Below are 23,574 nucleotides of genomic sequence, written 5' to 3' on the forward strand. Positions count from 1 at the left end.
GTGAAATTAACAGACTGAAAGGTTTGAAAAGGTTAAAAAAAGTGCAGTACTTTCCTTATAAATGCTTCTGAAGTCTGAGCGTAGAAAACAAACTGCAACTGAATTTCCACTCTGGGATCTGCTGTCAGTAAAAGAGATGTCTTTATAAGTTAGATTTGAATCATGCCATTTAATTCAATTTAAAAATACAGAGGGTGTCAAAAAAAGGCTTAACAATGATATATGAAAAATAATTACTATTCCTATGCTTAGTAGATTTAGGGATGCAGTATAAAATGGATTGTATGAGTGATCAGAATGCAACACCCTGTACAGATCTCTGTCAATGTGTGCACACACACCTGGGTGGATCCAGCCTTGGGCTATGGTACTGCTCTGCACCCAGCCCATGGTGATGAGACACCCAACCTTCTGTCATTTACCTTGTCAGCTACTCACAACTGCCTTATGGTCACTGAGAGGGAAAAGCCTAGAGCAGTTAATCCTAGACCTGGAGACTGTTCGTGTCCCTTAGTCCTCTCCAACACCTCACAGTGCTCCAGGAAGGTACTAATCTAATGAAGTCACAAATGATACTGTGTGCAATTCAGTGTTACTTGCTTGGATGTCTGCTTAGCCTGACATTGTCCCTCATTTAGATTTTGTTACTGTTGTTGGGGAAGCTGAAATAATTAAAATTGAAGAAATTTTGAGTATTACCACCTTCCCGGCCATCTGTGCGTGTGTGTGTGTGTGTGTGTGTGTGTGTGTGTGTGTGTGTGTACACCACCTCCTTAGCAGTCTCAGGCACAAACTGATGATGACCACTATTGTAAAGGACGTTCACCTAAAATCTAGAGCTGGTCTGATCAGAAATGTGTTTAAATGGCCTTTCATATAGTAAGGGTAACAGATACTGCATCAATTCAGAATTACCACAATGATCTTAATTATTCTTAAGTTCTTCCCTTTTCCTCAAAGGGCTTTATTCTTAAAAAGCAGTTTGTAATGCATTACATTTCTGAAATCAAACTCTGCTTCATAATGCCAACTTTTAAGGGGCTGACGCCAAACACTTCTAACCCAACCTTCTGAGTGTTGAACTGATTTCTGTCATTTATACTCTGTTATTACTGGGTGGTTCAAGGCCACTTGCAAAGGTTCAGGGTATTAGAAGTTTTCTGATGTCACGGCATCATCAAAAATAGCCACCTGTTCTGCCTTCATTCTGCAGCTGGGTCCTTCCCCCTGGGTATGCTGAGGCAAGGCAGCTGACAGCTCCTTGTATCGCAGGCAAAAAGCCTTCATGGATTAGGATGAAGTGCTCTGCTCTCCACTCCTGCAGCAGGTACAGCAACACTGGTCTTTATTCTAGGCAACTTCAGAGCCAAACCCAGTGTCATATCCACTGTCTTACCAGCATCAGTAGGGAAGATGAAAAGTTTGTCAAGTTACAGATACACTGGAGACCCTGACGTTACTTTTGCAGTATTTAGAAGTTTAAGAATGAGAGTTCAGATTTCTTTTTAGACAGTACTTGATTAGAATGTAACACATTTCCTCCTGCACGTTCTGTAATCCACAGCCATAGTAGGTGCCTTCTACTTTTGTCCTGCAAATCTGAAGGATTTCTGGAGACACAGCATATAGAATAATCAGCATTAGTAATGTAGGAACCCAAAACCAAGAAGGAAAATCTGGGAAAGTCCAAACCATAACACAGCTAAATTATAAGTAAAACTGAAAAGTTTTAGTGGGCATGACTCTTGAGAGTAACAGGTGTCTTCTCCATACCAAGGCAGAATGCTCAGAACAAAACAGGCCCCAGCATTCATTTCTGTGACAGCCTTCAACTTTTCCTATTCCAGGTTTATGTGATTTTCTGACAATTCGATCAGAATTCTCAAACTAGGCTCTGTGTGCATCAGAAAACTTGTTCAATTTTCTCCTAATGACATAAAACACAAGACCAACTCTGTAGAAGCTAAAAATCATTTGCCTAAAGCAGAGTGAAGGGACTGGGCAAACAGCAGTCAGTGCATTGTGAGCAAGTTACAATAGACTCCCAGTCAAAGAAATGCCTCCTATGAGTAGCTAAAGGCAGGCAGAACTACATCCACCAAGTATAGTGCAAGTTAGGAAATGAACCCATGATAACAGCCTATGGGATGGAGAAGGTTTGTTTGCTCATTATTAACACAAGGTTGAGGTGTATACAGGAGCAGCCCCTTGGAAAAGTTCAGATCTACTCACACCAGCCAAGGAATATCCTCCAACAGGAGGAGAGGAGAGGAGAGGAGAGGAGAGGAGAGGAGAGGAGAGGAGAGGAGAGGAGAGGAGAGGAGAGGAGAGGAGAGGAGAGGAGAGGAGAGGAGAGGAGAGGAGAGGAGAGGAGAGGAGAGGAGAGGAGAGGAGAGGAGGATTAACTATTAACTTGCTATCCTGTTGAACCTCCTGGAATCAGTATCTGGGTTTTTCCCACAGTAAAACACAACATTAAATGCGCAGGGATTTCAAAGAGGGAGTGCCAAATCCACTCATGCCTGGGAGTGACTGTAATGAAGAATGATGGTGAGGTACTACAGAGCACCCAGAGTTTACAGAAGAAAGAGGAAGCAGGGAAGGACTAAGGGATTAAGCTAGGACTTGACACTTCTCTTCATAACACAAAACTGATCTCAACTGCTTTAGCATTAACCTAGTATTTGTTCCTACACATTACCATATTCTTTCTTATTTCCTCTCCCAGGTAAATCCTCAGTTTTTGTGAAGATGGCAATATTTACATGTTTCCAGCAAAGCCAAGACTAATTATGACAGAGTTTTCCTAGCATAAGCTCTTTTGCCATGTTTCCAGACCTAAAAAGCAACTGTTCTTCAGGGAGAGCAATAAAGCACTCTTTCACTCACAGGGTGAACTGTGCAATGTGCTGAAGAATCTCAAAGGTTAAGAATATGAGTGCAGTCAGGGTGATGATAATGATTGCGATGTGATGGGGTTTAAAAGTAGGGGATCCAAGCAGCATGGGAGGAGGGCAGAACAGAGCTTCCCTACCAAACAAGCAAGCAGGTGTGAGCCCCACTGGAATGGTCAAAGAGCCAAAGGAACAGAGTGGTCTGTAGGAACATAGCATCGAGGAGTGGCAGTGCCCTGAACAGAGTGCAAAAACTTCAGTTTGACTGAATGGTAAGAAAGCTGCCAACTAGGACGTGTCAAGATACACAATGGTTCCCCTACCCACACCTACCCTTATCCTCCACAGCTTTCATGGGGATCAGAAGGCATGGCATTTTGATCACTACGCAAACAATAATTCATAAACAGGAGCTTGTGGCACTTGAGATGCTTGAGCTGCTTGCTTAGGCTATTCCAAAGTACAAGTCCAGGACTGTCCCACAAACCTGCAATCTTACATTGCTGATGCAGGGACACACTATCTTCTGTAACCTTATTCCATGTTCTGTTGTTGCCAGCATATTGCACATTCCAGGACTTGCAAGTATTTCTTGAGACCTTTGAAACCAATGCTTCTCAGTTAGAAAGAAGCACACAGGACAGGGACAACTCAGACTCAGCTGCTCCCTCATCAAGTTCCAGCTCTGCAAGCTCCAACTTAGCTGAACAGTCTGCACCAGCCTGCTGGTCATTTCCTTACTGTGACAGATCCCCAGTCGGGGGACCACCACCTCCTCCATCAAACAGGATCTCCCTGCGAGTGGGCTCAGGTATGGACAGCTCCTGGGCAAGGTCATTAAAGCGAGATATGTAATCTATGCTGTTCTCATTCATCATGCAAGCCAGCTGGGAATCCACCACCTGGAAGAGACAAGGAGAGAAGAGATGAGCTACATGTCAGTGGCAATTTCATGGAATAACTGAGGTTGGAAGGGACATCCTGGGAGCATTTTATCCAACCATCTCACTTGAGCAGGGTCAGCTTAGAACAGGCTGCCCTGGATCTTGGCAGGTGTTGAATTATCCCCATGCACAGACATTCCAAAACTCTCTGGGTATCCTGTTTCCATGCCTCATTACCTCAAAACAGATCTCTTGTCTTCAGGTGGAATTTACTTTTTTTGCTTGCAGCCTCTCATTCTGAGAAGTGTCTGGCTCCCTCAGCTTCCTTCCCAGCCTCTCCTCATATGAAAGAGACACTTTATCTCACTTGACCTGAGTTAGAGAACAGCTCTTCTCATCCACAACTAAATGGAAGTTTCTAAAAAGCCTAACCACCTATAGTCTCAATGGATCTTACCTGCTCCAATTTAGCATTAAGGTGCACAGGTAGATGATCTAAAGATATTACCTCTGCCACAAGAGCTGCTCACCTGTGCATAACATGGAGGCTTACCTCATTTTCTTCTAAAGGGAGTTGGTAATATTGAGGGCTCCAATGTAATTTCAAAACCATGCAAATAAATTATATTTCTTTAATTAGAACACACCTTGACAACTTCTTACCACCAAGCAAACAGAATCTTCATATTTATGTGAGAAGTGGATCTGTGTTTCAGGTCTGAAGCTGCTAATGTCACACTAAGTCAGCATAAGCTTGCTGCAGCTCCTGGTTACATGGTCTGTACAGAACCTCCTTATCCAAATCCAAAGGGGAGTAGAGAAATGACACATTCCTTCCATAAGGGAAAGTCCCCAAGAAATTACAAGTTATGTGATGTTGTAATGAGTTTAGTAAGTAAACTGTGGGATAACTGAGACTGGAAGGGATCTGAACAGGTCTAATTCAACCACCTGCTCAAAGCAGATTCACCTATAAGGATAGACCAGCTCACTTGGAGCTTTATTGATGTGAGCCCTGGAAAGCTCTGAAGACAGTCACTGCATAACATTTCTGGGAAACTTGTTTCCTTGCCTGCCTATTGCCGAAGTGAAGTTTTCTATAGGTAAAGCAGAACCTTTCTCAGTTCAGCTTTTGCTTGTTTCTCCCACCTCCCATCACCGTTTTGCCATGCTCCTGTTAAAAACAGCTCATGAGATCATTCACCTTTGGTTCCACACCTTTGGATCCACCCTCTGGATCATGCTCAGCTCACATCTGAGGTACAGCAGAGACGCTTCCCAGGCAGCCAATACCCAGCTGATACTGCTGTGGGGTTATTCCTTAGTCCCTTCCTAGGGCAGGACTTTGCATTTTCTTTGCTAAGCTGCATAGTGTTCCTGCAGCTCATTCTTCCTGTCTGTACCTCTGAAAGGGAGCTCTGTCCTTGAGTGTGTCACAGCCTTAAAAACTGCTGGGCTTCATTCTACCCCTTCAGAAGAGTTCAAAACAAAGGGATACCTCTGCCAACAGAGACAAGTAATTCAGTAGCACAGAACCTTCTTCCATCCTCTCAAGTGACTTGTTATTAGCCACATCCTACTTCTTCCTTCTGGACCTATCTATTTTTTCCTACCAGGTTTCCAACTGTATTGTAGCTGCGTCACTATTAATCTTGCTCTTATCTTTGGCACTTTCAGTTCTTGCTCTACAAAGCAGGACACACACAACAGAATGATTGAATTTTTCTCTGTCAGAACAAAAGTATATCCAACAGATGAATATGACCTCCCTCAGCAAAAAGAACCTGGGTTGAAGGCACTTACAGCAGTGAGAAGGTGAGCTTCTCACACCAGCTCTGGGGTTGGGTAATTGCCCTCAGATAATTTTACATCTTTCTGTTGTGACTGTAATTTTTCTCTACTGAGCTGAAGTGCAGGCGTCAAAGCCCCTCTGCATTTGAAGTATCTCAGGAAGGTCTGAGGTTCAGTACCCAGTAACTGTAACTTCCAACACTGCAAGAGGAAGCAGACTCTGAGTGCAATTTGCTGACATACCTCTGCCACGTCTGCCAGGGACCGCGACACAAAGGAGTCCCGTGAGTTTCCATCCAGCAGGCTGGGTCCCAGCAAGGAGGTGCCACTGGTGTTCCCAGCTGGAGTTGGTAACATTTTTCGTCCCTTCTCTGGGGAGATGAAACTTGCTACAAAGAAAAGGCACATCAGTAAGTCACTGCACTGAGTGTTCTTAACTGGGAGGATAAAAAAGAAGGGCAAGGAAATTCAAAATGGAGGACAGATATCCATTTCTTCCATCTTTTAAAAATTATGTGTTGCCAGCATTGATACCACACTGCTAAGAGTAAGAAGACTTATTACAGTGGCTCCATGAATTATTAATTAAAAAAAAACTCTCAACAACTAAACCTCAACCAAACCCAGTGAGTGATCTCATGTCTTTTAAATAGTACTTATCAAGCACACAACAAAGTCTGTTCTTCCACCAGAAGAGCCAAAGACATCTGTTCATTTTGGCACAACAGTCCAAATGTCTCACCCTAACTGATGAGTCAGGCTCCAAACAGACTACATGGAACTGCCAAAGAATTACTTGTCCCAAGCTATGGGCCCCAATCTAGCAATAGGATCTTTTCAGGAACAGACTTGTAAAGAGAGAGAAAATGTACTCAAGGCAACACCATGGAAATGAAAGCAAGAAGTATTTGGAATAATTCTACAAATGTCCTACTGGGTTTACGATTTTTCAAAGGATTCACTTCTGTTAAACAATGTTGGGGGTTTTTTTTGTTAACAGGAAAACGTTTTTTGGTTGCACTTCTCTGTGTCTGGACACTTACAGAACAAGCTGCTGAGGGAGGAGTCTGTGGAGTCATTGGGGTACCACTGGGGATCATGGGTGGGAGATGCAATCCAGTTCTGCTGAGGACTACTGGATGGGGATGGAAGACTTTTGGAGCTGTCACTGCCATTCAGCTTTGCAGGAGAGAGAGAAACACCTTCACCTGTAAGCCGATGTCGGGGATCACGAATTCAGTCAATATGGTAAAATTACAGGACACTGCAACAATTTTTGTTTAGAAAGGAAAAAAAAACCCAAACAACAACAACAACCTCCCCCTGCCCCATATTTGCTAGAAAATAAAGGCCGGGCACAGAATTTTATTTCCAACAGATATTTGGAAACAAACAAACAAACAAACAAAAAACAAACCCACAAAAACCTCATAACCCAAGAACTCCTTCCTGGAAAAGTTTCCGCTGCTATGTAAGATGTCAGGAATTTTTTTTGAAGTTGATAGGCAGACTTTAGCTAGTCTTAGACTTACTGTATTGGCCAGAGCTAATGGCTATTTCAATGATGGAATCACTGATCTGAGTGGCAGGTTCGCCTTGGGAAAGCACATCCTCAGGTGGTCCAGGCAGGGAAATATCCAAGAGAGCAGAAACATTGGGAGGAGAGAGCCGAGTACTGGAAGCTTCTGATGAGGGAAGAGGAGGGGTGGACAGACCATTCTGGAGAGAAGTCTTGGCCAGTTCTGGCATAGAAAGGACTGATGCACCCTGTTACAAAAAATGGAATTAAGTGTTCATAAATTTATTAAGAACTCAGGAAACTAAAAAGGCACATTTTGGCTCCTGAGTATCAGATTACAACCAGGCTTCTAAGGGAAAAAATCCAGTAGATATTATGCCTAAATTAGAGGAATATACTATTTATATAATAAATCTGTATTATTTTAATGAAAAGTACCTGTAAGCATAAACAAACATGCTTCAGCCCATATCCTGCCAAATAATCTGAAAAAATATGAATCTGTAACATTCCAAAGACAGCCTACATAACAGAACAAGCATAATCTTAAAATTAACATAGTTCTGATATATCTACAAGACAGCTCCCAATAAATATGTATTAATTTGACTTTGTGTAGGCAAACCCTTCAACTTCTGGAAGGGAATACACAATATTTTAAACTGGTAACTCACATTTATTCACTTTTTACAGCCAGACTTTCCAAAATTCAACTGATCTTTAAGGAGTCTCATTACCAGTACCTCATAGCAGAACTGTAGCTTTTTTTTGATGCAGTGTATACACAGCTGTCGTAACAGCAAGAACCAGAACCCAAGGCCCCATTACCATAATAAATGCCTCATAGGTTCATGTCCTAACATCTTTCAAATCCTTATCTCCTTTATGCTCTCCAATCAAACTATTTTTTTCACATGCAGGCATCACAGTGAGCATGGAAAGTGCCTCCACTGAAGAAAAAAAGAGACTGTATTCTGAGGCCTAAAAATCCAGCACCAGGTCCTGGATCCCAGTGGAGAAAGAATCTGGGGACAGGATGACAACACTCCTACAATAGTGCCATCACAGTTACTCTTTAAGTATCTACCTATGTCTCACTGGATCCTGTACAATGAACAGTGAACAGTTTCTGGAAAGGATGCTAACATTACAATCACAATTTTAGTCCTAATAATTCTCCTTTAGCTACATGGAGGCAGCAGGACTGCAAACTGCTGAAATGAACCCTTGTGATGTCTAAAATATGTGCATAGATAGAGCAGAGTGATTATAAACTCCTCCACTCTATTAAGAGATATGTAAAGCTTGTTTGTCCCTCACAGGTCAGGGACTGTCAGCGTCACTTTGATTTTAGGGAATGGCACACACACATATTTAAGCAGCTTTCCTAAATTTCTTTAAACTTCTTCAGATGCTAAGGATTTCACTTCCACTAGAAACTAGTGGTGCACAATTACCTGGGAGTACAGAGTTTTAACCAGCAATACCAGTGGTATTTTCACAGAACATTACCCATTCCAGAGCACTGTTCCCTCAGCATACACCGTACCTGGAAGCCATCCTGCTCGGGCCGGGTGGGCAGGCTGACGTACGGCACCCGGCACGCTGAGCCTGAGCCCTGCAAGCACAACAGAAACCACGTGAGTGACCAGCTGGGGAGGGAAGAGATAAAGGCCTACTACCATTCATCTGTGCTCTTCATATATCTCATGTCCTTCAAAATGGTACATCAACTCCCTCAGAACACGACATGGACTAACATGTGTCTGGCTCTCAATGAAAGAAACAGCAAGGAGAAATTAGTGTTTCCATTCCAAATACAATCCCAAAAAGTCCATGTTTTGCCCCAGATTCCCTCCTGAATTTCTGAAATGCCATCCTTTTTTTTCAAGCGAGATTTCTGGATTGCCAAGTTCAATGCTCTACCAGCTGCAACCCATTTTACAGGAAGGAAATTCATTCAATGAGATGATGCTTTGATCCCTCAACCCCAAATACACAGCACACAACACAGACTGGGTCTGCCATGACAGCAGTGTCTAACAGCAAGCCCCAGGAGAAAGCTCACTGAGGAATCATAATAATACAGCTTTCTTATACAATGAAAGAACAAGACAGTTAAGCTCTTGAAAAAAGCTTGTTTAAGAGCCTCTGACCTCCACAGTGGTGATGGAGCCTCCATTCTGATGTGCTGCTGCTGGCTCCTGCCCTGTCACTACTGTGGGCACTGCATCCGGTGACAATGAAGACACACCTGGCAAACCATCTGCATCCAGGACAGGCATGGGACTACCAGGGATAATGCCAGCACTTTTAGCTGCCAAGTCAATAGCACCTTGGGTGAGACAAAACACCAAAAAACATATTGCAAGCTTCTTCTTCACTTTGTTATGATTCTCTAAAAGATGATTTTTTTAAACTTACCCAGAGTCAAAACTGCACCTATGTAAAAAAGCAGCAATGGTAATGATCTGATCATCTGGTCAGCTGCTTCTCTGCACCAAGTGTAACACTGCTTTTAGCTAAAATGTTTAACTTTTCTGCCCTGTTCCAACCTCTTACTAGGTATATCAAAATAGCTGAGAAACATCCCAGTTCCCCTTCCATTCTTCTATTTTTTTTTTTTGTCCTCCAAATTGCTAAGTAATTATGCAATTTCCAGAAATTTTCTATGGGTTACTAGAGGAGGTCTAGAAACAAAAGAGCCTTATTTTGTTATCTTGCCTCTGATTAGACTCTGTGTAAAAATTGTAGGTTGTTGTAAGGGTCAACCTCACCTAGACTTTTTAAAATTCACTTCAAACATCTGAATGTCTTCTCATCTCAAAAGAATTCTCTAGGTAAAACATAGATGCAGTCACTGTTTTAACCTCATTAATTGTTCTAATTATAGAACCCACTCTCTACTGTGAGACAGTACCTGCCTGGAAGACACCAGCATGGGTTTTATTGCAGAATTCAGAATTACTTACTAGACAGATGGTTGGTGGCCTGTGTTGGAAGAACTTTGGGCACAATTGGACGAGAAACAGCAGCTTTAGTCAGTGAGGACTGGATTGGCCGAAATGAACCTCTCCCTGGGGGGAAGCATTAATACCTGTCAGGCAAATGAAATCTAACACCTTTAAAGCAGAACACAACACAATTCAATGGAAGCAAATAAATTCTAAACAGCAGCAAGCTGCAGGAATGCAAGTAGTGGAGATGATGGAATAGCACTAAAATAGTGATGTGAGCTAAGCAGTGTCTTGCCACGGACACGCAACAGCGAGCGCTGCTGTGCTATTGGAGCTGCTCTCATACTGTCAGTGAAGATAACCCTTCAGGCCTCATGCTGCTTTTCATGGGGGATCACCTTACTACCACTGTACTCAAGAGTGTACCAGCAGAAAAGGACATATGGGCAGTATATTGCTTTTGCTGTATAAAATTTAGACAGTATCCCAGGTACTAGGCTAAGTCCAATATAAAATCTAGACAAATTATTACACCCTACAGAACAAAAATTCCTATCTAAGTATTTTATTCCAAATTTCGTCTTCCTGTTGAGAACTCCTTGCTCTTCTGTGATTTCAATCTTGGGAAATTGAAGAAAAAAATTTTATAAAAAGCACAACTTGCTTCACAATGACCCAGGAGAGCAATTCCATCATCCTGAAGGCTAGTGACACTGTCATTTCAAAAGAGTATTTTCTTCTTTTTAGAAATTACCTCTTTATGCAGTTTTAAGGGACACTTTTCAGTTTGTAGAAGTGCTAGACTCACCTGTAATGGATGAGTTGGATAAGATAGAAAAAGAACAGACATGCTGGGACGGATTTCCAGACGGTCTAGGGAGCAGTGTTCTCTATGTGAGAGAAACAATAAACCAGAACAGATTTAAACACAGAGAGTAACACTCATTGTGTAAGTTGCAGGAATTCACAAGACCTTCCAGAATAGCAGAGTATTTCTGTAGCATTACTATCATGCACCAGACACAGCAATGTGATCAGTGTGCTCTTGAGAAAAAAGCTGCAGAAAGAAATGATGTGTTTTCTCTGTGAACTACTAAAACAAAGTATTTCCACATGGAAAATTCTCAGAGAAAGGATGATTAGAACTACAATCCTCTCTGATTATACTTGCAGTGATTTACAAATCTTTCTCTTTAAGTGATTTTAAGCATGGTACCTAGTCTGTGTACAAACTGATCTGCCCTTAAAATTCAGCAAGTGTAGATGAGCGAGACAGCTGTGTGTGCTTGGGAGCTCTTAAAACACATGAAACTGCCCAGATCTGAAGATGTCAGGATCAAAAATAGTCCAGGGGTGATTTCTGCATCCCCTACTCTTATACAAAACAGAAGAGAAAAAAATGGTATAGTGACACTTGTGAACTTTGTTTTCCCCAGGTTACTATTAATCAGGTTTCAGATTTCTTTTTTCTCACCTGCCTCTGGTGTCCCTGTCACATGTGCCTTTTCCCAGGGTTAACAGAGCAGTCTGAAGGAGGGTAATACCTGTCTGTCACCAAAGCACCACAATAATCGGCCATTCCTTCCATGCATCTTTTTCCAAGTCCCATTTTCCCCCAAGAATCATTGTTCTTTCAGCATGTGTTATGGCTTATTTCACTACAGAAGCTTATATCCACCACAGTTTAACAGCCACTACTGAGCAGGAAGCAGGAAAAGGATATAAAGGAAAATTTTGTAGTTAAGAGGGCTGCCAGCTCCAACACTGCCAGCACAGGACAGTACAGGGACAACACTGCCTACGCCTCAGTGCCAGAAGGCCCAGGTAGCAGAACCTGCTTCCAGGTTTCAAAAGCCTCTTCCAGAGGCTTTTTTATTTCTCCAAACTACCTTAGGCACTGGACTTCCACTGTTGTTGATATTCTTCATACAGGGAATGTAACATGGCAAGTTACACTAGAGACTGAAGTGTTTATTCCTTCATAATTTCAGCTTTATATTTCCAGTGGATGCATGAGGGAAATTCAGGGGGTTTTTTTGTTATGTACAAATTACTACAGCCTTACTGATCCTCAGGGAGCAAAACAGGCATTTACACTTTGCTCTGACCTGTACTACCAGTGGCTTCCGCAAGTGCCTGTTCCGCAGCTTCCTGGGCTTCGGAAGGAAGAAGTCCGACTGCATCTGGACAACAACAGGAAATGCATTACAAGTATTTTAAGCATCCAGGAACAGAATAAATTATATCCCCCAAATTCTTATTTTTGATAAAGATGATTTAAGAATTAACCAGAATAATATGTTTTGTTTCAGATAGCACAATATCCTTCCTGCTAGAGTCAGAATATTTTCCACCAAGGATGTATTTCTTCTTCTTTTTTTATGGAGATAAAGCTTTGTCCCAAAAAGCCATTTCATTACCAACTACTTCAGCTTCCTACAAAATTCTTACTGAGATTGTGTACATAAAAATTAGAATTTACAGCAATGAGGCTATGTTAAAAATAGCTACACATCAGAAGGGGATAAGTTTTTTGCTAAATCTAGCACATATATTTGCTGGAGCAACTTAATTAGACAGCAAATAAGTGTCATCAAGCTGTGGGATGGTATTCAGATTTGAATTACCTGAATTATCCGAACAGGTAATGTCACTTCAAAGCACAGTTACACAGTTAAAATCTCACTCAGCTCATTTAATACAATGTTAAACTTAAACATGATAAGAAGCACGGCTTCACAAGGCAGCCCATACTTTCTGAGGAATTCAGCATCCCTGTGATACCTCCTGGAAGCTGGCTCATGCACACCATGCTGCATTTTCTGTTCAGTCCTCTCACTTACACTGATGGTGTCCAGGTGCTGCCGGAAGGTCAGCTCTGCTTCCTTGCTGGGCAGGAACAGTTTCCCATGGCGGCTATTGGGGGGCAAGGTTGTAGGGACTGCAAACAGCCCACTGTCGGCCTCTGTGCTCCCAGAACTTGAAGGACTAGCCACCAAGAGAGGTCTAGGGAGGTTTCTCAAACCTAGAATATTTTAACAGCAATTTAAATTAAATAAAGTGAAAACAAAAAGAAATAACTCTTTAGTAGCTGAAGGGTCGTAGAGAGCTGGGACTTAAGGATTCGGGCTTTGTCACCAGCTGTTTCCAAAATCAGGAATATTTCCATATTTCAGTTGTCCCACCTGCAAACTGACAGTATTTACCTGCTATGAACACCACTAATATTCACTTGCTTTGAATTCTTGGAAGTATGGGAGTCAATGTAATTGTACACTACTGAAGAAACTAGAATTGAAGCCCTATTTTCAGCCCCACATAGGCTGTGATAATCAGTTTATCTGTTCGGCTTGTAGGCATACCTGAGGGCCTATCCCAGTAAACAAACTATATCTACCATTTCTTATGTAGGGGAAGATAATACAAACACAGAGCCATTTTACAGTGTTTATGATTTATTTACACACCGCTTCTTTCCCTATAGTAATTTGAAGTGGAATCCCAATAATATCAATCTGGTGTTGGAGCGGAGATCAATTTACCAAAGACCTTCCCAAAGACAGTCTGTCTTCAAAATACATCTGGCACAGTGAAATAATGGTAACTTGTCTGAGTGAAACTTCTCTATTTATGTTTAAGTTTAAAAAAAATGTGGTAGGATTTCCTTCTGCACACAGCCAGCTTGGATGAAAGCCAGCATTGTTGGCCTGTCACTCTGAGGTAGCCAAGATCCACACAGGTGCTTACCAGCACCAGTTAACCCAGTTAACCTGCTCCTGGGTTCACTGCTTCTCAGAGCAGGGGTGTGAAAAGGACTGCCTAAAAATCACAACTGGGCCCAGTAATCCCAGCACCATCACAAACTTTCCTGAAGGCATAAACATTTGGTGGCAAATGCAACTGGGCTGAAGCACAGAACCAAAATTCTTGGCCTGCCATGGCTGCAGGTTACAGCAGCCATACCTCCTACTAAAGAAAAGGCAGTTCATAATCATTCTCTATCTTATAATCATAGAATCACACAACTGATTTGGGTCGGAAGAGACCTTGAAGCTCATCTCATTCCACCCTCTGTCATGGGCAGGGACAACTTCACTATCCCAGGTTGCTCCAAGCCCCATCCAACCTGGTCTTGAATACTGCCAGGCATCCGGGGCAGACACAACTTCTCTGGGCAACCTGTGCCAGGGCCTCACCACCCTCACAGGGAAGAATTTCTTCCTAATATTTAATTTAAACCTATAGTGGCAAGATGGCACAGAAAATTTTCAGTAAATATTTATCAACAGATTTTACACTGGGCATTTACTTGCCTGTTTTGTAAGCTGATATTCTCTTGAGATCTCACACCTTGTGCCAGTCAGCATGTACTGGTTCAGGCTGGGAGGGGGTCAATTTTCTTCAGTGGCAGTTTTGGATTTGCGTTGCAAACAGTGCTCATAACTCAGAGATGCTTTAGTTACTCCTGAGCAGGACTTACACTGGTCAAGGCCTTTGCTGCTCCTCACCCCACACTGCCAGTGAGGGGGCACAGCCAGGACAGCTGATCCCAGCTGACCACAGTGATATCCCACACCATGGGGGGGTCATGCTTAGCATAAGGAGCTGGGGAAAGAAGGAGGAATGGGGTGGACATTCAGAGTGACAGCATTTGCCTTCCCAAGTTACTGTTACATATGATGCAGCCCTGCTGTCTTGTGGATGGTTGAACACCTGCCTGCCCAGGGGAAGCAGGGAACAAATTCCTTGCTCTGCTTTGCATGCACAGCATTTGCTTTCCCTAATAAACTGTTTTTATTTCAAACCACGAGTTCTCTCAGTTTTACTCTTTCAGTTCTCCCCCATTCCACCAGAGGGGAGTAACTAAGCAGCTGCATGGGGCTGAGTTGCTGTCTGGGACTAAACCATGACACAGCTCCCAAAAAAACCCAAGCATCTTCTCTAAGAGTGACCAAGGAGAGTTCTTCTGGATTGTGAACTGCATTACTGATGTGCATTGTTATTCAAGATTCAAAGCAGCACTGGACTTAGGCCAATTCTAAAGCAAATTAGCACACACCGATGTTCTCAGACAGTGAAGTTCCTAAGAAATATTTCTTCCAGTGTTTTATCTCTGGGAAGTTCTCATTATGGTGTGAGGTATTAGTGAGTTGATTTCATCAAGTCCATTTTTAGGAATACTCACCTGAGGAGCTGGAAGCAGCACCAGGAGAAAAAGTCTTGTTGCGAAGGGCAGACTGGTTCCGCGCGCAGCCAGGGCTCCTGGCGTTGATGGCAATCACCTTTCCCGGGGGAGTCAGGGCCTGCTCCTCCTGAGCAGGCTTTATGGGTGACGTGGCAATAGAGCTCATCTCGGGCATCTGAAAATGCACATTAAATGAACATTTTGTGCTGGTACAACAAATGTATTGTGAAACTCACTGTACTTAGGAAGACTTAAAATCTGACATGCTACAACACCTTAAAGTACTGTAAGCAGTATCTCCTAGTGGGCATGAGGGACAGCTGAAATTACCTTCCTGCCCACTTAGCATTGTTGGATGTCACCAATTCAATACATTAATTTATGTTACAATTGAGTTGACATTCAACAAGCTTCACACAATGTGCTGGATCACCGTGGGATAGAAAGAAAAGAGAAAAAAACAGTGTTGGTTTTAATTCAGTGCAAAGCTATTTTTCATAAACTCCATAGAGAGGGCTGCTCTGGTGAGAGCAGACAAAAACATTTTAATTCTCTCTTAATTCTAATCAAGTAGAATTTTGAATTTTTTCCCTTCTCTTTCACACTGTAACACAGCACTAACAAGAGACACATGCGCATCGATAATTTTACAGGCCTATCCAGTTGTTTCATTAAGTTATTTAAACTGTCTTCTAGAAAACCCTCCCTTTTAAATTAATTTTAAGCAATCACAGGCTTAAAATTACACCCACTGCTCAACTGCAATGCCACTTCAGAGTTTATTTTATGCTGATGATTTTCATTTAAAGAATGAACCACAGCACAGCTGGCTGCTTTGGCTGTTACAGATTATCTGGAGAAAATAGCAGGCATGCACACAATCAATCCTTCCTCTTAAAATATCCTGTGGCAAAAATACCATAGTTCCTGTCATTATTTGATGAAATGCAACTTTCAAGACATCTACAGTGCTTTCAGTGAGGCTGTAAATATCTTCCTGGCCTTTGCAATATCAGTGCCACAATGTTCATGTTTCAAGGAGAATATGTTTTTCTGAAAAACAGTGAAAATAAAGTGGTATTTGACAAATTAAAGGTTGTGTTCCTTTTTTTTTTTTTTTTGCTGGAATGTACAATATAGTATATATCCTTAAAGAGCTCCTTTATTACTCAGTAGTGCTATAAGACAGCCAAGAGTGTGAAAGTGACAGAAAAACACATGCAAATCCTAATTGCTGGTTCCTCCCCCACTCTTCAATTCCTCTCCCCCCAGGTCTCAGGGATGTCCTTCTTTATAGTTTGTGATTGTTTCATCATGTCATGCCTAGCTGTCACCTGTGTCACCAGAAGTAAAAGTAGATGCCAAAGAGGAGACAGCAGCCCAGATCTGTGAGATGTCAGACCTTAGGCCTTTGCAGTTTAAACAAGGTCTATATCTGGAGCTGCATCTGAACAAAGATGGGTTTAAATTTATAAAATCCTTCATTCCATGTCTGTAGAATCAGAATCAAAAGGAACTTTGAGTGGAGTTAAATCACCAACAAACAAGGATTAAAGAACTCTGTGTTTGGGAACACTGATACATTTGCATCCTGGGTGGAACAGAATCTTTAGCTCATCAGAGGCCTTTGAGTAAATCTGCTAAACTCTGTGTCTTTTTAAAAGATGTTTTACTAAGTTTCAATTGGCTGCACTAGGGGGAATTGGCTGCCCAGGTATCATTGGGGCAAATCTTAAATACAGGTTTACAAAGCACAAGAAGGAAAGCAAGTTCATTCCCTAAGGTCTGCCTAAGGACTGGGACTGTTGAACAGCTATCCTGAAGTCTGGGAACTTTTACACAGATCAACTGAGACAGGCACAGTTCTATTGACTCTGCTGTTCTGAAGAAATACTTTCTTTTCACTCTCACACTGTGTAATTTGAATAAATATTGAAAATCAATGCAGTTTTCATGTGCAATAATAATCTCATCCAGGCTCCATTTCCCACAAAAGGTTGGATTAGATGATCTTCCAAGGCCCCTTCCAACCTGGGCTGTTTTAAGGTTCCACGAATCTGAGAGAGAACAGAAGGCACCTCACCTCAGAACTGCTCTTTTAAGTAATCCTGTTAAATGTTCACTGGAACACCAATGAGACTCACAGCAAACTAGAAGCCAAAAGGCAGTGTAAAAAGCATATTAAAGCAAAGTCCACTCTGTAGCCAGCTGTCATGTCTGGTGGTTTTTGTATAATTTAAACACAGGAATCTCCAAAGCTCTTGACATGGCTAGCTACCAATTTATTGCAAATGCACAACTGGGCAATTATTCCCCAAATGAAACTCAAGTTTAGCATCTGGAGCATGAACAAGAGCCACTTACTGGTTTGGGATTGACTTCAGTAGAGATGAGTCTCAGAAGGCAATTCAAGAGTCTCTGCTTGTGCAAGGTAGAGCATGCAGGGACAGCACTTGACTCAGATACCTGCTCTCTAGCATGCTGGGTTTTTGGCTCCAAGACAGCCAACCAGTCATATTCCAGCTGCAGCTTGTTCGGTTTGCCCATCATGAGGTAGACTTCAGCCAGTGTAAGGCTCTCAGAGGTTCGCAGACTCCATCCTTCTTCTCTAACTTGTTGGGAGAGCCGACTTGGGTCATCCTTGAGAGACTTTGTACTGGATTGTCCCTGAGGTGGAGGTGGAAACGAGGAGCCCAGCTTCTCTTGAGAATCCTCCATTACTGCATCCGTGATATCCTTGGTACAAGCATCAAGCTGCTGGCCCTGGCTGTGGCTCGCCTGAGTTTCATATCTGCTGCTGCCAGGGGAAGCCACACCACCTCTCAGTAGCTGGGAACAAGAGTCAGAGGTTTCTGCACTCCTCCTGCTTGGAAAAGCCACTGGAGAAGCATTACCAGCTGCTGAAGCAGAGTCTTTCCCGTGCAGTTTGTCTGTGCAGGAACATTTCTCTGGGACGATTAGGTCCTGGCAGGACTTCATGTACCGTGGGAATGGATCAAGCAGGGAGAGCTCCTCCACATCAGGGATCCTGCTGCAAGCACACTCTGTGCTGCACGAAGGTAGCACACCTGCCTGGTCACTAGCCAGGGCCTCCCTGCCCTCCATGCAGGGGGCCACTGAGCTCAGCTTTTCCTGGTGCCCTCCTGGATCCTGAAGTCCAGAAGGTGGTTTCTGGAGGGAATTAGTGATGCCAAGATTTGAGGCTATTCCTTCCACCAGGACGGGCTCTGAGGCACCATCTTCAGTGCTTGCAGAAACTTCACTTGTAGGCTGCAAGGTTCTGCTGGGCTCTGTAGTGCTTTCTCCCCTTCCCACACCCTTACCTTCCATCCCCCGCAGGTATTTCAGCTGTCCCCTTGCTGTCCCCTGACCACTCTGTATGCCAAGGATTTGGGCAGGGGGGAGTAAGTGAGAGTCTTTTGCGTTCTGTTTGCATTTGCCCGTTTCCTGCCAATGCACGGTACAGAAGGCCTTGGAGTGGACCACTCTGGCTACCCCAGGCAGTGGAGTGATGGTACAGTTCTCCCCTGGAAAGAGATGGAGCATCACTTTCTCCTCTGAGAAGCTGCCTCTTGTTTCTGAGTCTCTGGAGTCTCGAAGTTGCTGTTCTTCAAGTGTTTTACGCTAAAAAAAGATGTGTCAAAGAATGTAACAGTCATCTGTCCCTTCCAAAAAAGCACCTGGGAGCCTATTTTGCAAGTTAAAAAAAAAAAAAAGAAGAAAATAAAAGAAAACCTAGCTGATTGAGGATATGTTCTCTATTTGCACAGATTATAGTGAAGACAACTATAATCAGAAATTAGGTTCTTTGTGGTGATAAAGACTGCAGTGAAGACCTGCTACAAGTCCAAATACACATTCCAAACAAAAGTACCTCCCTGTTTCACACACCACTGTAATTGTAAAAAAACGACAAACCCAATCAACAAACCCCAACAAAACCAAGCAAAACCTCTAACACTGCACAGCAAAGCAGCCTCTCATGAGTGCAGCAAACTCCACCTTACATACTCTGACATCCTTCAGAGTTTCAAGTGCTGTGCCTCTGCTTCTTCCAGGCTCGCAAATTAAACAGAAAAGCCTGAATAAAAGGCCAAAGAAGTGGATAAAACCTACAAGTCAGAAGGACTAGGTTCAGAACGGAACAGTTGCTAACTCACAAATCTTTCTATTGCATGGATCAAATTTCAGAGGCAGGGACACCCTGAACACTGTAGGGCTCAGACAGTGCAGATATACATTGCAGGTAGCAGCAGCTACCTCAACAAGAAGCTTAAGCCTATATTGGTGAATCTGCACAAAGTGCAAAGATCTGTCCTTAATCTCTTGGCTGAAACTGGAAACAGAATAGTCAGTTATTATCTAGGCTGTACTGGGGTCACCCAGTGATAATGAACCAGACTAAGATCACAGTGTGAGGAAACTAAATAAAGTCAGGAACATAATTTTTTCTTAACTAGCTTTTATGGGATCATAACAGAGAAGAGTTGAGGTAAAAGCAGAACACTACGGGATCTCTCACAAAAGCTTCCACTAGTGATGCTAAGACTTTATCTATGTCTTTACTAAGCAGGGACTGGTATATTTATGAAGTAGATTCACTTTTACGATGCAAAACTGAACTTGGAATAGGAAGTGAACTTCTCCCAGGACACAGCACATGGAACAGACTGAGCAGGAAAAGGATACAACCCGCACTTCATGTAGAGCCCACTTCTGCTTCAGGAACTCAAGGAGGCTGGAGACCTTCCGATGTAACTCCACGATCATCCTGTACGCAAGAGAAGCAGAGCGAGGGAACAGAGAATAACTGTCAGCAGGAGCTCCAAGTCCTAACCTTGATGCTAGAAGGGGAATTAAGGAATAAACTGGCATTCTATAATGCCAGCACAAAGAACACTCCCAAGCGCTAAGAAAAACGGCCACAACAAAAAACATACGTTATCCCACAACTTTAAAATTTCGGTTAACTCACAACTGTGACAACTCAAACATTCTAAAAGCCTGTTAGATAAACCTGACTGCCATGATTCAAGAAACTAATTTTTTCCAGACAGAAGAAGATAGGAAAAGATGGCAGGACTTAACTGAACTGCAAAAGTGCAGGCAAAGCATGAAGCAACTACATAAAGTATAAAAAGAAAGAGAAAAAGACAAACATTAACTTTTTGAAAGCATTTTACTAAATAAACCTAATGCAGAGAAGAGAATGGATATTTTTATCATGATTGGTCACTACACTGAAGTGTTGCATTTGAAACAACATTCAACATCACAGAGGTCTCCCGTTTGCTGTTCCAAGTTCTGGACTAGATGTAAGGACCAGGATGAACAGCCACTGATGACACTGAACAGCTGCACCAGCAGTGTTTTTCAAGGGAGAAACTACAAACACTTTCCATGCTACTTTAATCATTGGGTACAGGTGAAACGTTCAGAGCCTTGGTGCAGGCACCTCTGACCAGTGCGTATATTCCCTTGTCTCTGTCAATGGTACATGCAATACAGATTTTAGTAGAACCAAGGCTACTATCACCATTTTACTTGCCCTCTGCTCTGACATTACGTGGCACAAACTGTACTCATCTCCAAAGCTAGTAGCTCCTTCATTACTCAAATTACAAGATATAAAGAACAATGGTAATCTAATTTTCCCATGTGACAACTCATGTTTACAAACCACGCACTGGTTAGACAAAGGCTTCAGACTAAGTACACTTAGGACAACTGCATTATCATGGATGAACTGCCCAACTGGCAAAGAGGATGAAGAAAGAAAGAGGAAGGGGCGAGGATGCTGCTCATCTATTTCCCTATTCTGAGCACCACAATCAGTTCTCCATTACCTAAGCCGTGGGTTCTGGGCAAGACTCTGTACTCGAGCCCACGCATGGTTATTCCGTGGCTGCAACTCCACAGGGACCTTGAGGGGAAGTCGTACTGGCTTTTGGTCCTCTTCATCACTCACACCTGAATGGAGATGAAGTACAAAGGGTCAAAGCAAGGACAACTTAGTTGTCAGACAACTCCTGTCATACAGGACAACTGTATGCTCAGTTACACAATACAAAAGATCAGACACCACCATCACCTACAGACAACTTGAGGAGCTCAGCTTCACCAGTGGAGCCCACTTCCTTAATTACCTTTTGTTTCAATATGTTCTTATCCTTGGACACTGTAGTGGTACTGGGGATTCCAGTTGAGCAAGCAGTGTCAAAAATCAGACCTCTACAAACTTTGAGCAAGTACAGTATTTCAGACCTTTGAACAGCCTGATTCTACTTACTTGAGAACAAGGAAGTCAACAAAAAATCCAAAATGAAATCATACACAGCTGTATAGGGGAAAGTAAAAAATTTGAAAATGTTCAATGCTAAACACTATACTACTGCTGATTCACTAGCACCTTCACATACAGTGAAAGCAGCAGTGAACTGGTCTGGTGTAGATATTTCCTTTTCAAGTTAGCTGGTGAGAAAACTGCATGAGTCCTGAAGTTACAGGGGTTACACAAGCTAACAGGCCAAGACAGAATACTATGCCCAGGACAAACATGCAACAGCACAAATTTCCCTGCCAGTGATGGACACACCAGAACAAGCCTGCTCACTTTCTATGCTTCCAGCCATTTTCTAGAACACCCTCATGTTCCAGCATCTTTTACTCACCATCTGGATCACAGAGTTTCTTCAAAGCCCTGCACATGGGAGCTTTGATACGCAGGTTTCTGCCCTTGTAACGAACAGTTGTAGCCCTGGATATATGAAAAGAGAAGTACTTAGAGGAACCAGTAACAACAGTATGCGAATACAGACCTATCCATCTTAGGCCCTGTCCTCTTCACCATCCTCATATATAACTTGGACACAGGACTGGAAAGGATACTAAGCAAGTCTGCAGATGATACAAAATTGGGAGAAGCCGTAGACTCCCATGAAGGCAGGGAGGCCCTACAAAGAGAGCTTAACAAATTAGAGGACTGGGCGATCACCAACCATGTGAAGTTCAACAAGGGAAAGTGCCAGATTGTGCACCTGGGATGGGGCGACCTTGGATGTAGGGACAGACTGGGGAATGAGATGCTGGGGAGCAGTGCTGCAGAAAGGACCTGGGGGTCCTGGTCGAGGGCCAGTTGGAGCTGAGTCACCAGTGCCCTGGAGCCAAGAGGGAAACCCTTGTTCTGGGGGTACCAGGTCCAGCATTGCCAGCCGGGCTGGGAGGGGATTGTCCCACCCTGCTTTGCACTGGAGTGGCCTCACCTTGAGTATTGTGTGCAGTTTTAATCACTACCATATAATAAAGATATTAAGCTATTAGAGAATGTCCAAACGAGGACAATGAAAATGGTGAAGGGGGAGCCATATGAGGACTGGCTGAGGGCACTTGGTCTGTTCAGCCTGGAGAAAAGGAGACCGGAGGGAGACCACCTCGCAATTGCAACTTCCTCATGAGGAAAAAAGAAGGGGCAGACACCAATATTTTCTCTGTGCTGGTCACTGGTGACAGGACCCAAGGAAATGGCCTGAAGTTGTGTCAGGGCAGGTGTAGGCTGGATATTAGAAAAAGCTTCTTCCTGCAGTGCTTGGGCACTGAACAGGCTCCCCAGGGCAGTGGTCACAGCACCAACCCTGACAGAGATCAAGAAGCATCAAGACAATGCTCTCAGTCACAGTGTGACTCTTGGGGATGGTGCTGTGCAAGGCTGGAAGCTGACCTTGATGACCCCTGTCCCTTCCAACTCAGCTTATTCTGTGATCAGGGCAGGGACACAGAGCAAAACACCATCATGGCTATAGGAATGAATACAGAAATGTAAGGGTCTGTAGTGCAAGTTCATGGAGCGTTCAGTTCTTCCTATCACCTTATTTTTCATTGTGGAAGCACTACTCTTGTGACTCTCCTCTTCCAGACTTTCATTAAATACTTGGTTGTCCACCCAGGGAGGGACTTCTGTTTTATAAGTGGACCAGGATCATGTTACTTTGGTTCAAGAGTACCCTCACAGACAGCTGCTTCATAAAAGACAAGTGGTTTTGATTTAGTCTTCCCTTTATACTTATGACTCTTAATTATAGGAAGAAAGAGTCTGAAGTCCTTGCAGTCTTCATTAGGAAATATGATCACCATATCTGGTGTAGACATGAAGTCTAAGAGCTTGTGCAAAAACCTAAACAAAGTAACTTTTTACAGTATGATTTCACTGCTTTAGTTTCAGTATCACTTTAGCAGTTTCAAAGATCCTTAAAAGTCAGAGATCATTTTTGTTTCACACCATGAAACTACTTGATTTCTTCACTCCATCAGTCCTGTTTCCTTTGTAGGGACTTAAAGGGCACTTTGA

The 23,574-nt window shown here is 42.9% G+C and overlaps 1 protein-coding gene across 1 annotated transcript in view; it reads right to left on the reverse strand.

Moving 5' to 3' along the window:
- Window positions 1-2,489: 2,489 nt before the first annotated feature.
- Window positions 2,490-23,574, reverse strand: part of CRAMP1 (cramped chromatin regulator homolog 1) — a 45,908-nt gene continuing 24,823 nt past the window's right edge. The window contains exons 7-21 of the mRNA XM_058815795.1: window positions 21,902-21,987; window positions 21,077-21,200; window positions 19,920-20,001; window positions 17,595-18,854; window positions 15,231-15,405; window positions 12,889-13,070; window positions 12,154-12,228; window positions 10,854-10,935; window positions 10,061-10,165; window positions 9,245-9,423; window positions 8,638-8,706; window positions 7,102-7,336; window positions 6,613-6,777; window positions 5,813-5,958; window positions 2,490-3,796 (exon numbers count right to left, since the gene is read on the reverse strand). Coding sequence (XP_058671778.1) covers window positions 3,632-3,796; window positions 5,813-5,958; window positions 6,613-6,777; window positions 7,102-7,336; window positions 8,638-8,706; window positions 9,245-9,423; window positions 10,061-10,165; window positions 10,854-10,935; window positions 12,154-12,228; window positions 12,889-13,070; window positions 15,231-15,405; window positions 17,595-18,854; window positions 19,920-20,001; window positions 21,077-21,200; window positions 21,902-21,987 — 3,130 coding nt within the window. The 3' untranslated portion in view covers window positions 2,490-3,631. The remainder of the gene's footprint in view (window positions 3,797-5,812; window positions 5,959-6,612; window positions 6,778-7,101; window positions 7,337-8,637; window positions 8,707-9,244; window positions 9,424-10,060; window positions 10,166-10,853; window positions 10,936-12,153; window positions 12,229-12,888; window positions 13,071-15,230; window positions 15,406-17,594; window positions 18,855-19,919; window positions 20,002-21,076; window positions 21,201-21,901; window positions 21,988-23,574) is intronic.

The sequence above is a fragment of the Ammospiza caudacuta genome, chromosome 17, assembly GCF_027887145.1.
Source record: "Ammospiza caudacuta isolate bAmmCau1 chromosome 17, bAmmCau1.pri, whole genome shotgun sequence".
Lineage (NCBI taxonomy): Eukaryota > Metazoa > Chordata > Aves > Passeriformes > Passerellidae > Ammospiza > Ammospiza caudacuta.